Raw genomic sequence first — 25,841 nt, forward strand, 5'->3', positions numbered from 1 at the left:
TCTAGTGCAGCGCCTACTGGGGCGTTAAATAAGCCTACTGATTTAACACAAGCTCATCGATAAGGTATGCTGTGTTTTTTTTACTTGTATGCATGTATCTCCCAAAAGGTATGTCTTGAGCTTTGGCTGAAACTTTTCGCTCCCGAATCCCGTTTTCGGGAAGATTTAAACGTTGAGAAATGACGCAAGTTTTCCCCGTGCACATATTGATGATGAATTCCTACTACACGGGAAAGTTCTTCCGAGCGTAAAATATGGAGCCCAAAGGTTCCTTCCCAACAGGAAGTGATTACTTAGCTCCCGGTTGTTGGTTGAGAAATGAGCAACTACAAGGAGTCTATACATCTTGCCGGTCGTCCTGAAAGCCCCCGGTTTTCCCGCTATTCCCGGACGGTTGCTCGGGAAAATCAAAACCCACAAAACACCTTTTCCCGGCTAGGCGGTCGAGTGTACGGAGAAAACCGACAACCAACACCGTGGTCGTTGGAAAACTCCCCGGAACCAGTCGTAAACCTAAACAGGACGATAGCCGAAGCAGGGACCCCGGTTTTGGGTCGGAATTCCGCCGACTCTATGGTGGAAAAATTAAAACGGAATGCATGCTCCACACCGTGATAAATGGACACCGAGCGTGGGCTTTGCTAATGCCGGCCAGCTTGGTGGGCAAAAATACAACTCCCACTTGCAACGAGCATATTTCTTCGGTGAAGGACCCTACAAAGGATGCACCCGACCAACTCCCCCCCCTATTTGTGGGTGGTAATTGTGTCGTTGACCACGCGTCCTCACGGCGCACCGGGAACACTGGAACCTCATTACGAAGGATTCCCTCTCGGCTGGTTTGGCCCCGCGTCGGCAGCATGTGGCAATTAAATGTGGTTTTAATTTACATATAATAAATAGGGGCTTATCCCCGGGTGAAAAATGGGCTTCCTTCGCGGTTCGGCCGGCGGTGGTGCACTGTTGCGCGAAGGATCCACCGTTGCTGGCAGCAGGCAGGCGAAACACAAAAGCAAACGGAAACAGGAAGACAGGAAACAAACCAAGTACAAAAGAAAAACATAAAATAAACTAGCTCCACAAACATACGACCGGAACGGGATGATGCAGGTCCTGTCGGGAACACGAACGACCGGACGGACGGATCACTCGGGCAAAAAGGACTCGAAAACCCAAAGGGCAGGCAGGTCGGCGTCTTCCAAAAGAGCCAGCTGGCGTGGTTTGTGGCCCAACGGCGTGACAGCGAGGCTTAAACGATGCACCGGGTCGGATGCCGGGTTTGCGCGAAAATCTGCCCCCAGACAGGCGCATCATCCGCTCGTTCGTGGAGCCACCGTCACTTTTCACCGGGGAGGGCTTTTCCACCGGCAAATGTGGTGTGGGAAAAAAACCAAAAAAAAAAAAACACTAGCAAATGGCGGACTACCGGTTTTTCCGGGTGGAAACCACCGCGAATGGGTAAGTGCTATTGTTCGGCTCTTTTCCTTCAGGAACCCCGCCAGATAGTGGGTGGAAAATCTTTGCCTCACTTTACACCCTCGCCGGTTGGGCTGTGGAGGGTGAGCAAAAAGGGGTGAGTAATTAAATACGCTTTCCACTCCATGAAGGCTTATGACTTATTCATGTTGCGCTCGTTCCGGCCGGCTGGTCGGCTGACCGGGTTTTTTGTTGCACCGACAGCGATGTTTTTCGTGAGGGCGGAAGGTAGTTTTTCACATGTAAAATTGGTTTTTCCCGAGCTCCGTTGCATGATCCAGGAGGGATAAGAGCAAAAACAAAAAACAAATGAAAATCGGGCTTAAAACAGGGGAAAACGAAATTGCTTGTGCAAGTAATAGGCGCACAGGGCGGCGCACGAGTGACGTCGGGATGGATTCTTTCCCTTTCTCAGCTTTTCGGTACAGTGGTACCGGGAAACAGCCTGAATGGAATCGCACGCCACGGTGGAGTGAGCTTTCGTGTCGCATACGACTCGTCCCATTTTAAAACGGGATCATTTATGAGGATTAAACGCCAAAACAGCACACCCAAACGGAAGCATCCGGTGGTTTTCTTTTTACTTCATTCTTTCTCTCTCTCTCTCACGCTACCTTTTTGTCTGATGCTGACATTTGTGGATCGTTGATATGAGTGGGGCTTTTCGGAGGGAAATTGCTAGCAAATTGCTGTCCCCGGATCAGCAGCATGAAACGGAGCAACCGGATGTCACAAAAATCACTGGCGCACGCTTACGAGAGCGTGGAGGGGACGTTAAACGGGGGCAGAAATTAATAATTCGTTTGTTTCGTTTCGTTCAGTTTTCACGAACCGATTCGCGTAGATTGAGCGGAAAAACGCGGGCACCAAACGAGTCGGATAATGAAATTTTCACACACCATTCTCATTCATTTGAGGCGGGTGTCATTGGAAAATGTGTGTGTTCGATTTTGTGTGAAAAAATGTGCCTCATTCCCCTGCGAGGGTAAATGTTGATAAAAAATGCAGCCTCGCGTGCTTACTGCAAGTGGAATGTGTGACATTTTATTGGAGCAAAAATGCAGTGGTTTGCAATTGGCGTTTTCATTGACGTTTGATTGGTTTGGCACACAAAACAAAAGTTAAGACAAAGCAAAACATAAGCGATAGCCAATGGCCTAGCTGGGACGGTAGGGCTGTCTTTTCTGTCCGCTCAATAAGACACAATAACTGCCCGCTACAAATCATGTCGATCAATGAGCATCGATACATAAACAAATGATGCTCGAGGGACCCAAGAAGAAGCAAAAAATAAAACACCAACCTATGCTCGCATGCAAACCAAAGCTGCTGCTGGTAGCAACATCGACACGCGGTGGAGTGAGAGTGGAAAGAAACAAATCACGAACCCGGCGTAAGATGATCTTCAGTTGCTCGATCTTCGCCGGTCGCACTCACGAGTCACGATTTCGATTTGCCCCGGGACGGCGGGTTTTCGGTTGGCCTGTCTGTCACAAAAGTGTGACCATTTGTTTGCGAGCGCACCGTATGGGGTGGGTGTTTGCGTGGGTGCGTGCGGGCGCCACCCTACCACTCTCTCTCCCCCTGTAGTAGCCTCCCCTCGATGTCGGTAATCCCGTGCCGAGACGCGCAGCATGAAATTATGCTGCAGCGGACAAAAACGACCGTCGGGGGCGAAGGAATGCTCGGTCCCACCCGGTGCGAGCTAATGTAATGCCGGGGGCCCAATAAAAATCGCCGACACCGACGCACCATTCAGTGGACCTTCCCACTCCCACCCCCAACCCCCATGGCCCTTGGAAAAGGTCCAAAATGTGACGGAAAATGTGTGGTGTCTTTTTGGCTTTACTTTTCGGTACTGACTATGAGGGGCTTTTTTTTCTCACTGTTTTGTTTTTTGGTTGCCACTCGTGCCACAGCTTCGTTGTGATATGCCCATTTTGGACCACGGGGTAGCCATTACGCCGTGTTGCCGACCGGCAGGAGGGACCAGAAAGACAATCGATGCACATCGAGGCGCCGGAATACGAGATGAGTTGGAAGTTGGTGGGATCAGCAAAAAACCTCGGGCACAATTGACCGTATGAATTGGTAGGATCTTGGCAGGATTTTCGCAACTGGTGGTTTCACACGAGAACGAGATTCGCTTATCAGTGAGGCAGAGATTCAAGGTTGAAAATTATACCTCATTTATTGAGTGATTAATGGTGGCGATTAAAATTGCTGCTGTTTAGGAACGATCTTATAGAGCGATAATTTTTCGTATGATTTTTTTCCCTCTATTTCGTTCAGGAGCATTACATCATTGCTGAGGTTTTTTTTGTACTCTGTGATCGTTCAGTCATCCAGTTGCGTTTAATTCAAATAAACCCCCGCACTCAGCTGACGACTGTGTTATTGATCTCCTCTATTAGCACCGCCCGAAGCCGATCCAATGCATCATGATAGGGCGAAAATAAAAAACGGAAAAAAGAAAGGAAAGAAAAAAGGCAAAATAAAACACTCTTCCGAGCTCCGAACCTGATCCGTTGCCTCACACCATGGCCACGAACGCGAGCGCTATTTGACAAATTAAGCCGATCTATTTCGCCCACTGTGTGAACTTATTTCTTCGCCCCGATCTATCGAGTCCCTGGGCCCTAGCGGTTCTGCCCACCCACCCACCCACCGGTGAGGGTGGTTTTTGTTGACATTTCGTAAGCCGAAAAGAGTTGCCTTACCTTTTTTCCCCGAAATCCCGACCCGACCGATGGCGTCGATGGCGGTGGCGAAGAAAGACCACGCGGCTTCTCCAATGCACCGCATCATCATCCGGGATGACTAGAATGGCCCAAGGATGGGCGCCCGGTGCATTAGGCCGCCATGCGCCGGCCACGATGCGCGTCGTTTCGTGATGTCGTTCTTAAACCCTCGAAACCACGCTGTCGGGGTTTGGAGCGGACCACGCGGATGGTGAAATTCACGAAATCGTGAAACGAAACGGCAATATCTCTGTAAATACTGATGGGATCGGTTTTATTTTTGGCCCTCCAAACGTCGGCCGAGCTACCGAACAAAAAACAACCTCCCGACCAAAAGGGCTTTGGACGGGACAGTCGCCACGTTCACTTTCACATCGGTTGTGCTGGGTCCGTGTAATGGACTTTTGTTTGAGTTTCCGCTGTTTTGTCCCTGCGGGTGTGGGACGGTTCGGGATGTCCCGTGACAAAAGGCGACAGGGAGGAGGACAAAAAAGGTAGACAAAATACCTCGAAAAGCAGACCGGCAGTCGCTTTGATGTTTGGGGTTGGTTTGGTTGCATTTGGCAGGGTAAAAAGTGAGCAACTTTGGCCCATCGAATCACCGCCACCGTAGCGCAACCGATCGTGCTCGATTTCCTGTTTGATTCGCTCGATTCGTTTATCGGAACGTTTTGGGGGAGGTGGGGGGGGGGGGGGCGGCAGGAGAAGAATTGAAAACGTTGCTTTATTTGGTCGAACTCACGCTGTCTCTTGAGTCCGGAAATATCTTCTCAGACTCCGGTACGATAGCTCGTCGTTTGGTAAGGGCTCTTAATTAAATCACCTGAAGGTAAAGGATTATCCTTTGAACGTTCTCTACCGATAGCAGCTGGAGATGGGCCAGCCGATGGAATGGGACAAATTTCAGTTCACTTCATCCCGAGTTTATTTCGCCCGCTGTAGCGTGGGTGAAGGACAGCAAAATTGGTGCCCAAGCGAGTATTTCAACAGGTCCAGTAAGAAGATACAAGAGAGTGGGACTTCTCAACGAGCCAAAAGCGGTAGATAATATTTACACGAAGCTCGCTCTCGGCACTACTCGAAATAGCAAGCAGCATTACGGAAAATGATGATGATGATGATTGCTTTAATGTGGTGGCCTTTTGGGAAAATGTCGCCAACATAGAGCAGCCTCCATGGCCTTTAATACCGACCTGAAAGCCGCCACAATGGAAAGATCTCGATATTGCTATTAGGAGGAAAAAAAAACGAGGACAGATATCACAAACACGCACACAAATAAAACGGACATGAAAGCCATAAATCGACGGCGGAGCATTGTGTAATGAAACCGCCGGAAGGCAAGCATCGGTCACGTGGCCATGATCGACTTGACGGACGGTCGATGTAAAGCGAGCCCAACCGGGACAGCACCGGGGTCTGCAAGAAAATTGCTTCCGGGAAGAAAATTGAACCATAAATCGATTAGAAAACTCTCCCGTCCACGATGAGACGCGCCTCGGGCGATGGATTGGGCCCACGATGGCCACGTTTTAGCATCCCCACGCCACGACGTCCACGACCATGCGCCTCCATCGTGCATGCGGAGTGAGCGAGATGGCGATAGTCGCAAAAGTTTCCACTCCATTGTGGTCGGCCACCGGAATCACGGTTAGTGGGATCGTTTGATTAGATTTTGTATTAACTGTGCGAGCGATCCTGTTCCTTTTTTTTGCGGGCGGTGGGATGGATCCTAGGCGGGAGAGACAGTTTTAAAATGGGAAAGGAAATTTAATGACGCCACCAGTGGCCTTTGATGCTATTCATGGGTGGGACGAGTGTCCACGTGAGCCTTCTCCCGCAGCAGGTGGATGAAAAGGTGAGCATTACACAGCACGAAGAGGGAACAAACGAATCAATTCATTTCCGGAATGATCTATTATCAGTTTTGTAATAAACTTTTGCGTTGACCGCATTTTAGAGTAGCTCGCTGCTAAAAGCTTCCCTCTTTTCATCGGTAAATCGCTTTCGAATGACGTATTATTACGATTTAATTTGTCAAATGATGCAGAAGCAACGCCAGCGAGCCAGCACAACTCAAAGAAACAAAGACATCCACCCGTGACAGCTGAGAAATGGGTTTTTGATAGCCCACTGGTCGAGGCTGGCGTGCTCAATGGTTGTCGTTGCAGAATCCTGCACGCCCGAAAATGGGAGCATGAGCAGAAAAAAAAACGCCTCAACCCAACCCCGAGCTGGGTTCGCCCTTACATGATAAACTGCCAACAAAATGGGTCGAGTCGGTGGGTGAGAGGGAACCGAAGGATCGGCAAAAAAAGGATCACTTTTCATGAGGTCAAAAAGTTCCTCCATCCAAGCTGCGGTCAGCGCTGGCGATGAACGGACGAACGTCCTCATCGTTGTCGTCGTTGTCCTGTTTATGTTGATTTTGTTTCGTGCTTCTTTTTTTTGCCACTCAAAATGAACACAGCTCAGCGCGGCGGACAGCAAACCATATGGTCGATAAATTGTCGATCTGGACGGGAGGTTTTCTCTCGCTTTTTCTCGCTAGAGCTTCTTTTGTTCACCACCATTAGGTCGATCAGCGGACGTGTCAAAGCCCCGGGTGATGTCGCCGTGCGATAAGCGGACGAAAGGCGAGCGAAGAGCGATCGAGTTAATGGGTGTTTTATGATTGTTGGTGCAAAAGTTCGTCCATCCCAGCGAAGGACCCCCATCCCGAATGGTGCGCTAGAAGCTGCGAGCGGAACATTTCATAATAGAACGTGCATTAGCACCTTTTGCGCCATTTGCAACAGCTGCGAGCGGCCGATTGCCGGGCGGCCCCAATTGTGTCCCGGTGCCATTCATCGATGTACCGGTGTCATGAATTTTGTTCTGTCCCATTGCCAGCCACGCATTTCACCTTTAATCTTTCACTTTTAACCCACGGCAATCGTGTCCTTCTTTTCCTGCACAAGGTTCCAGGTGCCCAGGTTAGCCGCCAGTTGGTCGAGCAAATTTCAAACAAATAAGTCCATCGAACCATCGGATGGTCGATTGCCAAGACAGGGTTCCCCATTTTCTGTGGTCCCTTCGTTGCCACTTTCACTCATCCCCTCCAGTAAGGGTCGAAAAACGGTGTGATTTCACACGCGTCCTCGTGACAAGCGTCCGGACAGCGTCGTTTAGCCAAACGTCGGCTTACGTTGCCACCCAAGTGCGAAAGCGAGCGAATGAGAGAGATAGAGTGATGTGATGCGGAGATTTGTGAAGACTAATGGGACTGGGCCCTTTCGTCCCTCGTGGTCGAGGCGTCTGCAAACAGAGCCAAAATCGAAACGAGCCTGTTTGCTCCCGAAAAACCCACCTTCCTCAACGCTCGAGCGCTCAATGTTTTATTTATCGAACCATATTCGGTACAAGCCGGTGGGAGATACCGTCCGCTGATCCGAAACCCCTGTGCGGAATAATGCAAAGGAAGGCGGAATCGATACGGAGCCTTCCAGCGTTGTCCCTTGATGGCAAAATTTGCACCTCGTTCGACGTGGGACGTGGAAAATGGGAGCCTGACGTTGTTCTAGCAGTGACGGCCGGTTGGGAGAATGGGATATTTTGCTAATGAATTTATGATACTTCACCCGAGATCTCGGGGCCCCCTGTCCGATGATGGTATGCGGAATTGGAACCCGAATTTGTGGCATAAATTGCGATCCATTGGAACCCGTCACTGTGGGGAATGCACAGCCGGAATGGCCTATCGAGATGCAGATTGTCGATGGAAGAGTGTTGCTGGTTTCATAAATTATGACCCGGTACAAGACGTCGCATAAGTGATGGATGCCCGGGCATCTGGGTGTGAATTCCGATGGCTGAATGCCTGCTATTGTGTGGCAGATATTTCTTTTTCTCTCCCAACACCTAGAGCGCTAGAAGTCGGCAGACGGAATGGTGTCACAGTTTTTTTACCCCTATTTTTACAGGAGCCTTCTGTTAGCGAACGGTTATTTATATCGATCATATTTTATGTGGTTTATGGCTTGACGTTCGATTCTTGATTGATGCCGTGTGCAATGCTACTCGAGCAGCTTATTTCAAAAAGCCTCACGTTTAAATCGGAACCCTAATAAGGATCTAATTTTTTTAAGGGCAAAACACCCCAATAAACGTTAGAAAATCCCCTCGCTGGCGCAAAAGATCACATGAAAAGTTTCCACTCATTTCCGTGTCACTTTTCGCTAGCTTTTCACGCCGCCTCCTTCGATTGACATGATTCAATCAAACCGTGCTACGTGCGTCGAATGAAAAACCAAGCCCTCTAAGAACGACGGAGTGAGAAACAAAAAAAAACACCCCAGGGATGGCTTTTAATTCGTTGCGCTCACCCTCACTTGCTTGTATCGGAAATCGAGGATTAATGAACGTTTGATTTCCGCCACCGGGTCCATCGGGCCGCAATTTACCACCGGCACACGGCCGTTTGGGGGTGGGAGGATTAAAATTTATTTCTCTTTTATTAGCCGCATGAGTCCGTGCACCTCGGATGTCGATCGGATTTCAGCACGCCAGGGCCACGATCGACCGACCAACAGGGCGCAACACGGAACCGGGAAATCAGGCGCACAATTGCGAGCACATAAATCTCCACACCCAAGCTCAAGCCACAGCACTGAAAAAGGAGGACGCAGGACGCCAGTGACGGGAAGTCGCGCGGGGCATCAACACACAGAAATTTGTAACAAACCATTATTTTTCTTCGGCCCTTTTGGTCGGAGGTGACGTGCGCCAAGCGTGAGGGTGGCCTTTTTTTCCCACCCATCGGTGATGGCTGCTCGTGAAGGTGGTGGCCACATGGCAACGGATGAAGATAACTGTGACAATGACAGCTAATGTGATATCTTCCGCCGTTTATCTTCCTGCCCAAGGGCTCAAGCGGATCGGGGAAGGCTCAGAGCTTTCGCCGAGATCGGTGGCGTGGGGGTTAAGATTTTCGCCCTTTCCACCCAGCGAGTTGGTTCTGCTTCGCCTTGTCCTATTTCTTGTGGTAGCGTTGTGGTCGCAAGGATCCCCAGGAGTCGGGGTTTCGATCGCTTGTTTTCATACCACTCGAGTGCTTCTCGTGTGTGAAGGTGGTGCTTATTTTTTCGTATAGTTCACTGGATAAACTGCTGACGATTTCCGGTGACCTCCTCCCATTTGTAGACTCGCTCGTCGGTTGTATCGGTAGCTGAAAGCTTCCCAGTTTCCCCACGAAAGAGACTTCATCTTGTGCGCATTTCCGTGCGCTCTTCGAAACACCCATTGTTCGCCTGCACCCTCGTGGGTGGGCTAATACACCCTTCGGAAGAAGGAGAGGTGTCGTTTAATTTAATTTGTCACCCACACCTCCGGAGATGTGAGGCGGGTTTTTTTTCTGAAGATGTTACATCATTGGAGCCTCCGGGTTGCTTCTGTGGAGTGTTTACGCACGCACAACCCCCATCAGGTATTCGGTTACAATGGCGTTTGCACACGGGTACCATTACCATTTGTCACGAGTGCGATTGTTTACGAGGAGTCGACAGCGCCCAGCGGATGTCGTTCCCCTAGTGAGGGGTTGATCTTTGGCACCGTTTACGGACGATGTGTCAAAGTCTTCCATTACGTACACGCACCGAGCGAATTGCCTAATAATGAGCCACGGGAGTGAATCGATTACACGCCGGGAGGCGTTCCATGGGCATTGTAATAAATATATGAGCCCGGAGAAATGTGGTCCGAAGCCGAAAGGAGCACGGTTTGTGCACCGGAAATGATGACACGCAGCAGATGTGATGGCAGCAAACATTGAGAACGTTTACTGCCAGTTGGCATTATCGTAGGGATGAAGTACGTTCTGGCCACTGGCAGACGCAGCAGGGATTCCAATTTTACCCCTCCAACCGGAGATTGAATGTCCGCTCGGGAGGAAATTACATTCGTTTGCCGCTGCTTGGCGTTCTCCGTGCGAAAGCTTCACCATGGGCAACAGTTGAATGGACAATTTATGCTGCCAGTAGTGCCCGTTCATGACGTTTGGGCATAATTTTGAGATTGCTTTCCGGCCGCCCTAAATACTTCAAATGTGGGCGCTTCAAACCCCCATCCCGTAAACTAATTTCGCAAATAAATGTCACGAAGATGACCCAAAGAAGTGAGATAGAAAAAATAAACAAACAGCTCTAAAAGGGGATATTCTAAGCTCACAAAGCAAGTGTGTAACGCACCTTTCGAAGCATCCATTACCGGGACCACCCCCCGGTGGGTTTGATCGGGAAACGAGGAAAAATGAGCCACCCCGGGGTCCGGTTTTCGGATCGATAGTTGATTGACGCACCATCTGATAGCACCCGCAGGAAGAGCGAGAGAGATTTGACCCGCACGGAACACGTTCAATCGGCGGGGGTTTTGAGTGACTGCCGCAAGTCCACGGACGGAGTCCAGTTGACGGAGTCGGCTGTCAATCAATGGTGGCCGTTTTCGTGGTGGATCTGCCTCACACCGGACGATGGCCACGCGGCAGGTTGGCTCAACCTTCGCGATGTTTTGACGTGCTTTCGTTTATTCGTACACCTTCCGATCCTTATCATGGCCAACTGCGTCGTTTGGCAGCGATTAGCGGTCCCGTTTACATAATCCGATGGTGCGCCTGATGGTTTAACTAATGCGCGTTTGAATGTTGTTTTTTACTTTTCCCCACTGATTTACATCTTCTTTCCATTTCTTTGTTGACTACGTCTACTCCTTCCGCTAGGTTCGACCGCCGGCGAAGTGTACGAGGACTGCGAGCAGCCACCGGAAATTGCACACGGTTCCGCCCGACTCACGGTCGACGACAACGAGGAATATGTGACGGCACACTACACCTGCAAGCAAGGCTACCGGCTGCAGGAGCCCCAGCTGGCCCAGATTCGCTGCAGCATCGAAACGGACGAATGGGACGCCTCCAAGCTGCCAGCGTGTGTGGAAGGTGAGCACCAGCAGCGCCGGAAAAGCGGTGGAAAAGCACCGCCTGAATCTCGTTTGTCATACCGTTCAATTCCAACCCCCAAAAAAAAACACCCCCGATGGGACAAGGCTGACGCTGAAATTGAGAGGAATAAATTTAACGAGGGATAACAAATTGAATTGATTGGTAGTGGCACCGGACGCGGTATGTAGATGGCGCCACCGTCAGCGGAACCCCGTTTGGGCATGATTGGCCGTGCATTGTTCGGTTGGCGCGCACGACGGATGCCACCATATTTGTCTTATCTGGTGGTACTTCCGGCGAAACGGGACGCTTCACATGCTTCACGTTTCACAACTGCACTCGTTGCACTTTTCGCTCAACCTTCTCAGGATGCTGTCTCAGGACAGAACACGGGCTGCACGGGTCAAGAATTTATCGGCCCGAAGCCAAATGGCCAGTGGGTTTGGTCTCTTCGCTGGGGAGTCACTTTTCTCTGTCTCGCTTTTGCCGTCCATTTTCTCTACCACACAACAATCCATCAGACTTGCAATCGGGAGTAAATAGAGAGAAGGAAAATGGAAATAAGCTAACACAAAAAAAAATAAAATAAATCTAGAACACACACACACACACACGAATGCCCGTGGCCGCTTTGCTTCTCTCCCTTAAGGCTCGACTACCGACCACAATGGACCATTTATTTCCACTCGTCTCGTCTTCTCGCCACAAAACGGGCAGTTTCCGTTGGCACGTTTGGTTCGGTCGGTGCTTTGCCATTTTCTAGGCGTACTAAATAAATTATACACACTGCACGGCATTCAGTGCCCTGGGTTTGTTCTCTTTCTCTCTCTATCGCAGCTCTCTTGGGTAAAGAAAGCAAGGTTGGGTAAGAAAAATTGTAAGTTATGGAACCGAACTGAGCAGGCCATATCGGGGCGAAGCTTGCATGATGCACATGCAACCGGTACGCGTCAGCGAACGGACAGAGATTCCACAAACGATGCATAAATTCCGCCTTCCGTTCGAGGTTTTGCAGGTGTAGCCGCTTCATTTCATTGGGAAGGCCTTCTGAAGGTGGTTTTCCTTGCTTCATGTGGTCAAGTATGCCCTTGTGTGTGTGAGGAACGGAAACGATAAACGGGGCAGGATTCAGCATGAGGTTCCTTATTCCCTGCACTCGGTATCGATGCGGGTTGGGAATGCGGTTTTCACACCGGAACCACGAGCCATCGATCTTGGTTCGGGCTTCCGAGCGCTCGATGGGAAACCTTTAGAGTTATAATTCATCAACTCGTTCATTTCTTGTACGAACGACGGGGATCGTGCAACAGGGATTGCGGCCACCGCGCAGTATTTCCAGCAGCCACGGGGATGTAGAACACATTCCCCGGTTTTGAACAAGGCGTGTCAAAGGGCTTAGGCGAGGTCGATAAGATGGGGCTTCGGTGTGATCTTTTCCCAGCTGTCGTGGGCCGTTCTTTTCACTACTTTCCTTTCCCCCAAGTTCTCATTTCTCGCGTGCCTTCAATGCAGTCCCCGAAAAAGGGCATCAATAAATTAACCATCGTTATTAGCCGCACGTTCCGGGCGCAACACGCGTCTAGGAAATGGATGATCCCGCGCGTGGCCTGTCTTTCTCGGCGGAGTGAATGCGGAAAGCGCTCTAAACACCGCAGGGCATTTTCAATTTCCCAAAAGGGGTATAGACCTCCCTAGCCAGACGTACGGTTATGATCTGGTTATTTGCATTCAAATTGATGCATGATTAGATTTCGTGCGGTACGGACGCGTGAAGAAAAAAGACGCTCGTCTCGTAGCTCGCTGTGCAGGCAGGAATGCGCGTTTGTTGAAAGCGCCATATGCAGAAGAGGGCTGATGGGGTTTAGAGGGCTGATGGAATGCACCCATCAGCCTGCCCTGGAAATGCCGTTTTTACTCAACCCGTCGAAAGGGTTCTTCTAGCGATTTCTGAAGTCCAATTCAGCCAGCTAGCTCGGTAGAATCGTGACGATCGGCTGTAGAACTCACGCGCTGGTGAAGTCATCCGCAAGAATTCCTCCACCCGTGTGGGGATTTATTTACGAGCCGTGTTCTAGCAGGCAAAACGGGGCTGCTCAAACTCCGGTCGGCCACCTACAGGAAGGCGATTGGAATTTTACGACACCTTGCGCGGTCCCGAAGGCGACGGGTCAGTTAATAATCTCCGAATTCAATTTTCACTTTTATTAACCTGGTTTGGGGGCCTCGAGAACCGGCCCACCATACGTGGACCATACCAGCTGTCGTCGGCAGACCCCAGGTTCCTGAAGTTATGCAAATGGCACCATCAACCTGGCCACAAACCGGTGGTCTGGGACCGGTGGTTTTTCGGTACGGCACCGACCAGTTGACCACGGGATTAACCGATCCGGGTCCGGTTCCGTGGGCAGTTCTGACGGTGTGATGTCCAAACACATGCACACACACACAGGGTGGGTTGGGTGGTTCCATTTCCGGACGGGTGAGGTGGAAAGGACGTCAAGTTTCCCGGACGCGGGCCTTCTCGATGGTGAGTGTTTTCTCGTGTGGCCCGTTGAGGACACGCAGATGGTCAGAATGGAGGCGTCACGCATTGGAATGGGGGGAGTTCCCATTAAAAACCTCTTATACACACACACACACACGTGCTCGCTCACGAGGCGACCACATGGGGTGTGAGCAGCATGGTAGCCTAAAGCCGGACGCACCTTTAACCAATTAAAAGTTACACCAGAAATTAATTTGCCATCGCGAGAAGCGCGCACCAACGCACCCAACCGCCATCGATCGCCATCTTGGAGGATCGCCATCATCATTTTCATCACCATCGCGGGGATGGCGCACGTAATCTTCATCCCGACCGGCATGTGACTCACGCCCAGAAGGTGTCAGCGCACGATGATGATGATGGCACTATCGAGATGGGCGTTCATATCGTACGCGAGATTTTAGCCGCTGTCGTAGACACGCGTCAACGCGAGGGTGGAAAGTGTCGCTGGCAGAAAAGCCCACCCCATCCCGAAACACCTACTGCTTTACAGCGCGCCCGGTGGGGTGGTTTCACCCACGTGCCTCTCCCGAACATGCCTTGCCCTACATGCCGACCGCCTAATGCCCAGTGGTGCGAGCGAATATGCGACATTCACCACTTTTCGACATAGCGGCGGGTAATTTATGGACGGTGGAGTTTATTGCGGTTTTGGACGGCGGGGGGAGTTGTTGGAAAGGCGGATGGCAGAGGGCAATTTGTTTTTCCTGCCCTTTTCCGACCCAAAAGCACCACCAGCCCGTCCAAAAGCATCGATTCGCTTGGGGCGTTTCGATAAGGGAGCCGTTGGAATCGATCTGAACGATGGGCGATAAATGTCGGTGTTTGTGTGTCTCGCGAGCGTCTAGACGGTGCGTGTGATGAAGCGTCGATTATCTACGCCTTGTGGGGGTTTTCCGTAGCGGGTGAGCGTGGCAAATGATTTGCGCGTCATCGTGATTAGATGCCAATCTTGTGTGTGATGCGTTTCTCTGCAGGCAGCTTTAGTTCCTCATTAGGACTACTAGAATATGGGTCTTCTCGAACCTTTGTTCCAATCCCTGGGAAAGATCGATGAAGGACATTTGGCTTTTTTAAAAGGGTCAAGGGATCAAGGACCCGCATCAAATTGAAAAATTCCAAATGCCAATTCCACCGCCGATTAGATTCAATGAAACGGCGCTCCCGCACGCACTGGAATGACTCTCGCGTGGCACTGGATCGAGAATCGTTCCCGATGGGAGTCTCCAGTTCCCAGCTTCCAACTGGGCCGGGTTTTGGGCAGTAAAATTTGACGGCTTTTGCGTAACCGAAAGGCGCGACCTCCTTCCGGAAACCACCCGGAACAGATTTCATTCGCGCCCGTTACCACGTCAAGCGACGGCTCCGATTGCTCCAAAGGTCCAGCCGGACGAAAGTGACGACAGCGAGACCGCGGTGAGGCCGAGATTCTAAAAATCATTTTTACGATTCGCCTTCAATTTGGCACCATTTGGAGTGTTAAATGTGCCACAACGGGGCAAGATCACCGGCCGGGAGTGTCGGATAGCCGAAAACAGCCCGAGCTGGGCTGGGAGAATGAACCGCCCACAGCGAGACATTTTACGCCCCGTCCTCGATAGCCGGTGCCGGGCGCTGAATTTGGGTAGAAGTCCATTCGAAAAGAAAAAAGCAAGAAAAAACCAAGAAGCAAGAAGTCTTAAACCCATCAACCGAGCAGCGAGTTTGGCTTCTGGGTGTAATGAAAGTGGACCCTTGGCAATGGTCCGAATGGGTCGCTATCTGCCTGGGGGCGGTTGAAGATTGAAATTCCTCCGCTCGCGGGTCTCGCGGCGTAAATTACATATTTGATGTTCGGCTGACGTTTTGCTGGGAAGTGTTGACAAGACTGTGGTGCTGTTTTTTTTTCAATGTTCCAGAAGAAAAAACAAACCGAAATCATTTATCGCCATTTTAGGGTGCATTAAGACGGACAAAAAAAAAAACGGTGACCATTTTCGGGCTCTCTAGGACGAATAAACGCGCTTTTGTGAGTTCAATTCGAGAGTAGAATCCGCATGGAAATGAGGTCTCGTTCTGTCGGAAAATAAATCCCAACCCCCCAAAGGGGCGTCCGAATGTCAATCATCCTGACCGCGAACGCCTGCAGCAGAATCCGCGCTTCCGGGAAACATGATTAAACGCGCACGATAACGCACATGAAGAACGTACGGGAACTGTTAGTGCCTCAGTACCCGGTGCGAAAATTAATACAAATCGATATTTTATTCAAATCAACCCGCGCTTGATAGGAATCCCCGTTCGGGGGTTTGTGTGAAGGTTAATTATTATTTGCATGCTCGCTACTGTGCACTGGAATCGTCACTCACCGAGTGCTTCGGGGGAGGGCTTAGTGGTTCAATACGCATCACCGCATTAGCGCGCCACCGGTCGTTGATAATAATTATCGACACAATGCCACCCTGGGCTGGGGGTTGTTGCTAAGGACTCGTATGCTGAGGGCGTGCGTTTTCCTCCCACGAGCCAGTTCAATTGAAACCGCTAATAGCTCGCAACACAAGGCCCACGAAAGCAGCATTTGAATGCGCGATTATGCAACGAGCGCCATTGATCGTGCGGCATTTTTCCACCCTCCAATCAGGGGGAAAACCCAGGTAAGATGGCGACCATTGTTGCAGGGTGATTAAGTGATCGATCATCGATTAAACGCGCGTGAACCGCACTCGAGAAGACAATGGATGGATGATCCTGAGGATATTCCTGCAACCGAATGCATCCGCGGGTCGCGGTTCATCTCCCGGGGGATGATTCAATCCGTCATGGGCCATTTTCCACCGGTCGGCTCATAATCGCGTTATTTGTTACCCAGGCGCTTGCTTTAGCAATGGTGTGAAACTGCTAAAAACCGACACAAGACAAGCGGTGCTATTTTGAGCTTTGGAGCTTTAGTAGCGCCTAACAATGGTCGAAATGTCATCTTGCGCCTAATTTTCCTCCCGTTCGCTTTGGCTTCCACATGAGTGAGTGTATTTTTGCAGTTTTTTTTAATGCTTGTAGCTGATTTTTAACCCCCTGTTTTTGGAGATGTTTTTTATTAACGATGGTGCGAGAGAGAGAGAGAGAGAGAGAGAGAGCAAAGAAAAAAACACACATACAGAATATTGCGTAGGTTCACATGCCTTTTACGGGTGCGTTGGGGCGTTTTCGATCCACACTCCTCGATCACGGGGCCCATTGACAAAGTGTTAATAAATATGTGCATTTTGTGTCTCAACCCGCGGGGAGCTTAACGAAAGCTGTTCAAATCCGCGGCCCGAATCCGCGCGGGAGGCGCTTCTTAAGGCGCTCGCGAGAGCGATTCATCACGAACGTGGCTGGTGGCTCGTCCACCGTCCAGCGTTCGTGGGCGTTCAACACCACCTGAACCACCGACACTTCAGAGGAAGATGTTTCGATTGATTTCGGGACAACCTCCGCTACCACCGGGTCGCCTGGTACGCGCGATATCCAAACAAGGACCGATGTCGATGTTTGCTCTTCTCCCGGCACGGGGCACTTCTAAAACCTGCCGCTTAAAGCCCATGTTTGTAGTGGCACCGGGGGTTGTTCTCTTTCTTCTTGGCGTTCAACTTCCTGCAGACGTGGTGGAATAAATTTGAAGCACTGCCCCCGGTCCGAGACCGGGTCTGGCCGCCTATCAATAGCAGATGACATTTTAAGAGCTTGTTACGAAAGTTATTGAGCCGCAGCCGATCGTGGCAGTGGGCATTTTCGCTCTTTCCAGCTTCGCTCCATCTTTTGGAGCCATGGCACGAGCCAACGTCAGAAAAGGGTGACTCGGAGAACAACGTGAAGGTGTCACTGAAAACCCCAGACCACTTTAGAGCGAATTGTGAATGGAAGTTGGCGGTTGGCGTTAAATGTTGATCGACACATTAAAGATACCGCAGCCGGGGTTGTCTTATCCACGTATACAACCCATAATTTGCGGTAAAGTGCGACTAATTAACGGGCCAATGGGTACGCCCATTAATCATCCGCGTTAATGAATTAAAACGTCAAGCGTATTCATTTGCGGTCGCGGTTTGATTTATTCCCCATTCCAAGCGCCAGCTGGTCGGGGTTCGGGCTGCAAATCCTGAGGAAATCCTCTAGTGAGTTGGAAAGAAAAAAAAAGTGCACATTTCATGAGCCCGAGCCGCTGACTCACACCCTCACCAGCTCATAGTTTGGCCATAGTTGGACTTAGAAAATGGCGAGTCGCTTCATAAAGATCGAAAATTTATGAGCCCGCCCGATCGGTTAGCCGGTAAGTGCGGGCCGTATTTTATTCACCAAAACCGCGACCAAACGGTTTCACCGAAATGTCTCCAGTTGATAGCCATCCCAAAATAAAGGCCCCCATCAAAGTGGAGTTTGCAGCTACGCGTGGAAAAGTCGCACGATCACCATCCCACCCCAGGAAGGTGCAATATTTTGCACGTATTTATAGCGCTCCCGCTTTGGGTGTTTCGATTGTCGCGGCGAGTTGCGAATCTCGACAGCCGATTAACGGTGCCGCCATGTTTTCGATGCGCTTTTTTTTGTCTACTTGCGTTTTGAGCTCGTATTTCAGCACCCAACCGGGAGGCGATTAAATTCCCATTCGCCACACTCCCAGCGCCGGGTTGGGTTACGAGGCACCCTGTGGTTGTGGCGTTTCGGAAGCTTCCCTGGAGAAACAACCGGGAAAAGTGTGCCCTTCGGGTGCGCTAGTTTAGGGACCGCGGGGCTGTTGATTGCTCTTCCCCCACGGGGTAGTAAAAACTCACCCCAAACGGGCACTTGTTTTCCCGTGAACGGCCGGAAACTGGGTAGCAAAGCCACACTCGGGGGCACTGGTTTCGATTGGTGGCCGGTGGTCGTAAAATGGGGCGAATGTTACGATCGCTCTAAAACGGGCCTCCTCCCCCTAGGTTGGGGTGTTTTTCGTTTTCTAGCTTTTTCTCCTTTTCGATCTCACAGCCCTCTGGATGGCGGGAGTTAGTTCACTAACGCTGACCACGGAGGCGTGACATCGAACGGTGGGACTTCGATTAGTGGCGGAAGTTTTCGACAACCACAACAACACTTCTCTCGTGAGCTCGGTCTGGAATTGGAATCGAATCCGTCCGTCCGTTCGTCCGTCTGGTGGTTTCTGATGGGTTACCGGCTCTCGACGTACGTTTACGACGATCGTAAATCAATTTTCTCGACCCCAAGCTACGCGCTCGAAAACCGAAAACACCACAAACCGGCACGCCAAAATTTAGGCGCGTGGTGACGTTCCGCGTATCGCTGCGGATAATCCAGGCCTGTTTTTCCAAATACAGCCACTGGCTGACTGGGGGTGGATTTTTAGAGAATTCGCGAATGACGTTTTATTCGTTTTTCGTCATCCCCACGCGGTACGCTATTTGCATGCGCATTCCTCCTCTTTTAGGGGAGGTCGATATGGAAAGCGCATCGGTTGAGATTTATCGTCGAAGGTGGTCCGCTTGATTTTACGTCCGGACACCACTGTCACCGTGTGGTGCTGGCAACGGGTGGCACTAAATACACTTTATACGAGTTTTTTTCTCCTCTATTCTTATGGCCACAACGCCGATGATGGACAACGCCACCACCAGGAGGGGATATTAAATCGCACCAGCCAATGGCTCATCTCCGGGGTGACTATCGTGATCGTGATAATTTATAGACGTTCGCGTTTCGCGAGAAGTTAAATTGAATGGTTGAAAACAACGGAACTATGGAAGCCAAAAACTCTCGCGAGCATAATAAATCAATTACGCGTTCGTTTGGGCCACCGTGTGTTCGGTCGGCTACCAGATTTATTGTGGGTCTGCTTGGAGAAGGATAGAGCGATATATAAATATTGCACAGGGTCTGAGAGCGTGCGGTTTTCCAATTCCGTTTTTATTATCCTGCGAGCGTGTGTGTGGTTGTGGGTTATTTTAAGCGATAAACAAAAAATATCGCCGGCCGCTTTGAAGGCTTGTTTTTTTTTTCTAGCGCTCATCGGAACCAAGAAGAAAGGCTTCAGATCAACCGCACAAGCTCGTTGGGTCAAGTTGGTGCCAACAAATGGGGTCGCGATATGAACGTGACGACACCCGGGGACGCTATTTAGTCGTCAGCCGGCGACCGTGTGGGGTTTTTTGGAATGATTGGCAAAAAAAGAAATCAAAATCAACGGAAGGAGACGACATTTGTACACGCCATAAATCTGAGATCATTTATGTGTTGCTGTGTGTTTTTATTGTGACATAAATTACACCGACACGGCGATGGTTTAAAAGTTAATAACAATATTCAATTTTATGCGCTCGCTGCGGCGATTCATCTGCTTCTGCGGGCGTGTGCGATTTTGTCGAATTCGGTGGGATGAATTTTCTATACCACCACCCCCCTGGAAGCTGTGGGTGTGGTGCGTCAATATGCGTCAGAGGGATACATGCGAACGTGAAGGATACGTTACGTCCAAATGATGAAGCGTCTGAGAGTTGCAAATGATCGGGGAAAGCTGATAGCTGGTTAAACGCCATGAATCGCAATAAGATAGTGCCTGGTTGGCTTCGATCAATCGTCCCCTGGAACAGGATATGGGTGGAAGAAAATGGCTGCCGCAGGGCCAAATACAACAACCGAGGAGGAAAACAAACGCAGCAATAGGGAAAAAAACAACGCTCACTCCGAACGATATTCCCCCGAGTTGAGCTTCAGTAAGCGAGGTTTCTTTCTTCAACCAACAGCAACCGGAGTCGTTTTCCTTGAATAAATATTCCCCGCTAAAGGTAGCAACCGGAGCTAGCACCGATAACCGTTCCGTTTGCCGGCATATTCACCCCGACGCGGACCGAAAGCAACAGAAACGGTCCGTACCGAAAACGAGCCTCACGCGTGTAATCGGTATTTCATTTAGTCGCTTGCAAATTGACTTCCATCGCAGGCTGCTCCAGACCACCAGAACGCTATAGCAGCGCCCAGTTCGCTCGAATTGGCCATTTGGAGCGATGAAGCGAAGCCGGAGGAATCTAATCATGAGCCCAGCCAAGCCATTCCCACGGGAAGTCGAGACGGGTTATGCACGTGGCCGGGTTCAAGTCTTCTCCAGGGTGCAAAATACGGCACACAATGTGGCTGTTGCTGAGGGTAGTTCAACCGTGGTAAACACTCTCCATCCTTCTGCCCGGCTGCCTCAAAGTCGGTGTCCTGTCGGTGTCGAAAATGGCGCATATGGCTCGGACCGGAATCGAACCGGTAGCTTAGGTCGAAACGCGCGCGCACACACCCGGCTAAGCAGCCCGATAATAAGCACCGATGAGCGTCGGTTTATCGTACGGTTGATTTTCCGATTTTCCTACCCCCGGTTTCCAGGACCAACCAGGGGAAAGGGGACACGATGGCACGCCTGCCAATGCTCTGGAACAATGCGTTCCGTCGTGGCGAGAATGGCGTGACCGGACGGAACAATGCCCCACTCTCCGTTGGCCGTTCGTCGATATCGGATCGGAAAAGGGGTTTTGATGAAAAGCGTCTGCAAACGGTGTGTCCTTTTGGGAGCGAGGGCCCAGGGACCAAATGTTCGAGCGTTGGAGTCTTACGAACCGGCAATGGCCAACCGGAGCGTGAGCGGAACGGTGTTAATCCAATTCCGTGGCGTTTAATCACAGGAGGATTTTGGATCCGGGTGTTTGTGTTAATTAGATTCGTCGGTTCTCGGTTGCCCTGAGTTGCCACGGGTGTATTCTGAAGCGATGCAAGAGTGTGTGAGAGAGAGAGAGAGCGATAGAGGAAAAGATAGATAAGTTAACGCTTAGGCTGACGTGTCGCTTCCTGAGGGCACTATCGAGAAGGCGTTGCTCATTAGCCGCACCGAATCAGTGGCGTAATGCAAAGGATCAAATCAGATACGCACCGGTGGCACCGAACTCGATCCTCGATGACGGCTGGGTACACCAGTGAGGAAAGGATTAATCCTGCGCATGATTAAACTCAATACATCTTCTTAGATTACAGAAGCGAGCGTTGCATAATGCTCCTTGCATTGAACACGCTCTTTGTTTGCGAATCCAGCCATTTAGCGGGAGTACATCGGCAACACTTCCGTATCCTCTTATTAATAGCCGCATTAAAAGCTGGCCGCTTTTTTATTCTCTTCCCGCTCCCATGCAAGTGCATTTAATAAAAAAGTGGCTTCGTTGGGAAAGTGAACAAACTCGTAAAAACTTTCACACGGATGCCCTTTTTTCCGGTGGCTTATCGGTGCGGCTTCATTCCGATCGGGCGTAAAAATATTAATCTACCTCCAGCTTCTCGGACGAGACGATGAAGGACGGATTTTCCCTCGAGGTGGCGAAGCAGAAGCCTCCGGAAAGTGGTGTGGAGTGAATGCAATAGCAGTAGGAAAAAAACGAAAAAAAAAACAACCATCAAACAACTGTCCGCCGGGGATAATGCCGTCCTTCCGGGGACGGGCGTAATGCGCAGGATGCTGCCACGCGTTCCGTAACCGATTCCGATCCGAGTTCTCCATTAGGACGCATCCCCAGCATCATCACCAAACGGCCACCCGGGTGTGGTGTGTGCTTTATGGGTGATGTATTTTTCTCCACTTTTTGTTTGCGTCGATTCCGATATGAGTTGGGTGAGCTAGCAAAGTAAGAGAGAGAGAGAAAAAAAACCCGGAGTTTGAGTACGCAGGAAATTTGGGGGGGAGATGTTTTTCCTTGCGCATTTTCCGAGCACGAGTTTTCGCTCGATCGAGCTTGGAAAGCGTCGTCCTTTCCTGCCTGATCCAACGAGCGGATGAAATGAGAGTGAAAGTTTTGCCCTTTTCCGTTTCCGCACCACTCGAGATTTCCCAAAGTTCTCGGGGTTTTCCGCCTCCCAGGTTTGCCGCCTCTTTTATGGCTCACAGCGGGGGAGCTTTTGCTCCCTTGGGGCCACCGGAGCCTCAAGACGGTTAATTTTGCTTTGGGGCAGCCGGAAGCGCACCATGCTTGACGTGGAGGATTTCGATGTGATGAATTATTTCACTGCCACCGGCACGGGAGTCGTTTTTATTCGCGGCCCTCTGGGTGTTCCTTTTTTATTTCTTTTCAAGTGCGTTGCCGAGGCGAAATGAAACGCTCACGGGCATCGAGTAGGGCGCGAAAGCGGAAAACACTGTGCGACATCCGCGCGGACGAGTGGATATTTTTTAATGTTATTGCGAAAAGAATACCGGCAACCGTGACGGCTTCACCGCAACGGAAAGCAATTCGTTATGCGCCCGGGTGACAGATCAATCCCTGGGACGATCAATTCAGTGAGACGTTCATCCGTGCGATCTGCGCCCGTTACACGCATCCGGCGGTTCCGCTCGCTTTCGCTTCCGAGCGGAAATGCTTTTAAAGACAAATCAATTGAGAAAATCTTACCCACGGAACGTGGAGTGCCCGAGAACGGCTAACGAACAGGTTATGAGGTTCTTGCTGGGTCATGTTTGAAAGGGAGGAAAAACAGGAATTCAGGAGTACCAAACCAAAGGGAAAATCCAACCATCCTTGCTGCCTTACAGTTACCTTTCTCGAACAGATCGTGAGCAGGTGAGATGCTTCGACTAAAAAAACCAACCATATTCAACATCTCTTGAAGGATACCACCGTAGAAGATTCCATTCCATCTCCACCGGTCCCAGAGAGCTTTGGGAAAAGTGCACGAATAAAATCCGCACCGCAGCGGAGACAATTTTCCCAAGAGGAGAATAATGACACAATAAAATGCGTTCATCCCTCGTAATAAATTCCGCCACGCTAATGGGTTGTGTTTCATCGTCACGTACGGGGTTTCTGTACGCCATTCGATACGCTTTTCCAGTTGTCTACGTTGCCATGGTGCCCGTTGTCGTGGCTCGATGGCTGCTTGGATTGGGGTCGCGAAAATCAACGTGGATAATAATCCACTCGAACCCGGCGTTGCTCGTTACTTTTGTTGCGAGAGCTATTTGTTTTTCCTTCTGGTTTTCCGTGCTGCCTCGTGTACAGCTGTTAATAATCAACTTCCAGCGCATATGTGCCCATTCCTGTTCGTTTGAGAGGTTGTTTCATTTCCAAAATAACACCGACGGTGCTTAATTATTTCACTGGTCAATTTTCACATAAATTAAACCCTTACTCCGATGCACTGTTTTAGAGCCAAAGCGCCCCGTCAAATTAAGGTAAATTATGCTTCCGTTTTGGAAAAGCGCGCACTGCCAGCTGGTCATCGGTTCCGACCGGCGTTGGGAACACGGAAAATTGAAACATTCCACGAGCGTTACACACGCCGTAAGTGCGCTTCTTTCACCGCTCGAACGCACGGTGCAGTTGCGGTTCGTTTCAGAGTTCGACCGACCCAACTCTAATCCCAATTACACAGTCGGTACACATTCCTTTTGTTTTCCCGTCTGGCCATCAACCGGCGCGTTCTCGTGCCCCGGTCCTCGGAACCCAATCCCGGGGTCGAAACGGACAAGATGAATGGCACAGTTTATCATGCGCATAGTTATGAATATTGTTTACCGTTGAACTTTATCCTGCTTCAAAAAGCCGCACTCGAGCTTTTGCGCGGGGATGGGCGACATTGTTTCGCTGGGAAAACCCCCAGCGTCCACTGCACGCCATCCTGCCAGGCCGGGTTCGTTTAAATGTAAAAGCTGGCGCAAGCGAACAAGTAAGCATACAGACAGATGAAACAAAAAAAAAATCGGCCCGAATAAAATTGTGTGCCATGTTCTTTTGCGTCACATCGTAAACTTTTCGCAAACCGAAAGCCCCGGTGGTCGGAAAAGCACGGTCATTCTTTTGTTGAGGGAACAGGCGCGGCAAGTGATGGGATCCTTCGTTCAGCCAACACGTACCACCGGCATGTAGGCGAGTTTGCATTTCCGACCGAAGTACAATGAATACATTAATCTTTCGGGTGCCGCACGAGCCGAAACCCCAGCTGAGCACCCGGTGGCGAACCGGATTGTCCTGCCCTGGGCAAAGAATAACTAATACTGTCCCGATACGCGGCTGGGTTCATAACCTCAGCTCCGTGGGCTCCATGGGATTGAGGTTTGTAAAAGCGGTGAACTTTCCACCCCTTTAGAGGGCTCCTACATCATCCCCACTGGCGGGTTTCGTATGGCTTGTCGTTTTATGCTTAAACCATCTTTTCATTTTTCCTTCACGCTTTTCAGACGACGCACATGGTCAGGAGGCAGCCGAAGCGGGAAAATCAGGTGCCAACGGTAGGCGCAAACCGGGCCAGAAAGGTCAGAACATCCAGGAGGATACGGACGTCGAACCGGAGCTGGCGGCACGGTTGGATCTGTCGTGTATGGCCCACGGACTTATCCGGGCGCCCGAGATCGACAACGGTTACGTGGTGAAGTACAACAGGTGAGCAGGACACTCGTCGCGATCGGTGCTGAAGATGACACGAGGCTTGCATTTCCTTCACTCATTTTTCCTGGCATCTCCAATCACCAGACGAAAGCGGAACGGAAACATCTTCCTGGTGGCGTACTACGAGTGTGACGATTACTACGAACTGCAGCCACCGGAGCATGATCGGTTGTATTGCAGTGGAAGGAAATGGATCGGAAAGCGACCCGAGTGCGCCTCGACCCGGACCGGCACCGAGGATGATGAGGAGGGTGATGAGGAAGAGGAGGAAGAGGAGGAGGAAGAAGAAGGTAGGTTGTGTTAGAGGGCGTTTTATGGAGCCGGAAAGGATGAATATCTAACGTGTTTTAAATATCGTTACGAGCGGAAGGATGCTAACAGGACCTCGGGCTGTTTGCGTTGGGAATCAAATCATGCAGATTTTGCTCTACCGCACGTTAAATCTGAAGCTTTAAATGCGAGAGAAACGATTTAAATACATTTAAACGCCACCATGCTGTGGAAATCATACCATCTAGGGTATGTGGAGCATTCCATCTCGCAGCACTGCCGGTGAGAGTGGTGCTTCGTTTGATCGTCTTAAATCCGACGACGCTACGACGCGCGTTATGAGCCAGATCAATCCGATAACGCATCGTTTCTGGAACGTTTGTGGCCTTTGTCCGCACCATGAATTCGAGACCGATGGTCACGAT

The 25,841-nt window shown here is 50.5% G+C and overlaps 1 protein-coding gene across 1 annotated transcript in view; it reads left to right on the forward strand.

Moving 5' to 3' along the window:
* LOC128724776 (fibrillin-2-like) overlaps positions 1 to 25,841 on the forward strand; it is a 61,641-nt gene that overhangs the window by 2,885 nt on the left and 32,915 nt on the right. Inside the window, exons 2-4 of the mRNA XM_053818496.1 lie at positions 10,969 to 11,184; positions 24,939 to 25,140; positions 25,231 to 25,436. Coding sequence (XP_053674471.1) covers positions 10,969 to 11,184; positions 24,939 to 25,140; positions 25,231 to 25,436 — 624 coding nt within the window. The remainder of the gene's footprint in view (positions 1 to 10,968; positions 11,185 to 24,938; positions 25,141 to 25,230; positions 25,437 to 25,841) is intronic.

This window comes from Anopheles nili, chromosome 3 (assembly GCF_943737925.1).
Source record: "Anopheles nili chromosome 3, idAnoNiliSN_F5_01, whole genome shotgun sequence".
Classification (NCBI taxonomy): Eukaryota; Metazoa; Arthropoda; class Insecta; order Diptera; family Culicidae; genus Anopheles; species Anopheles nili.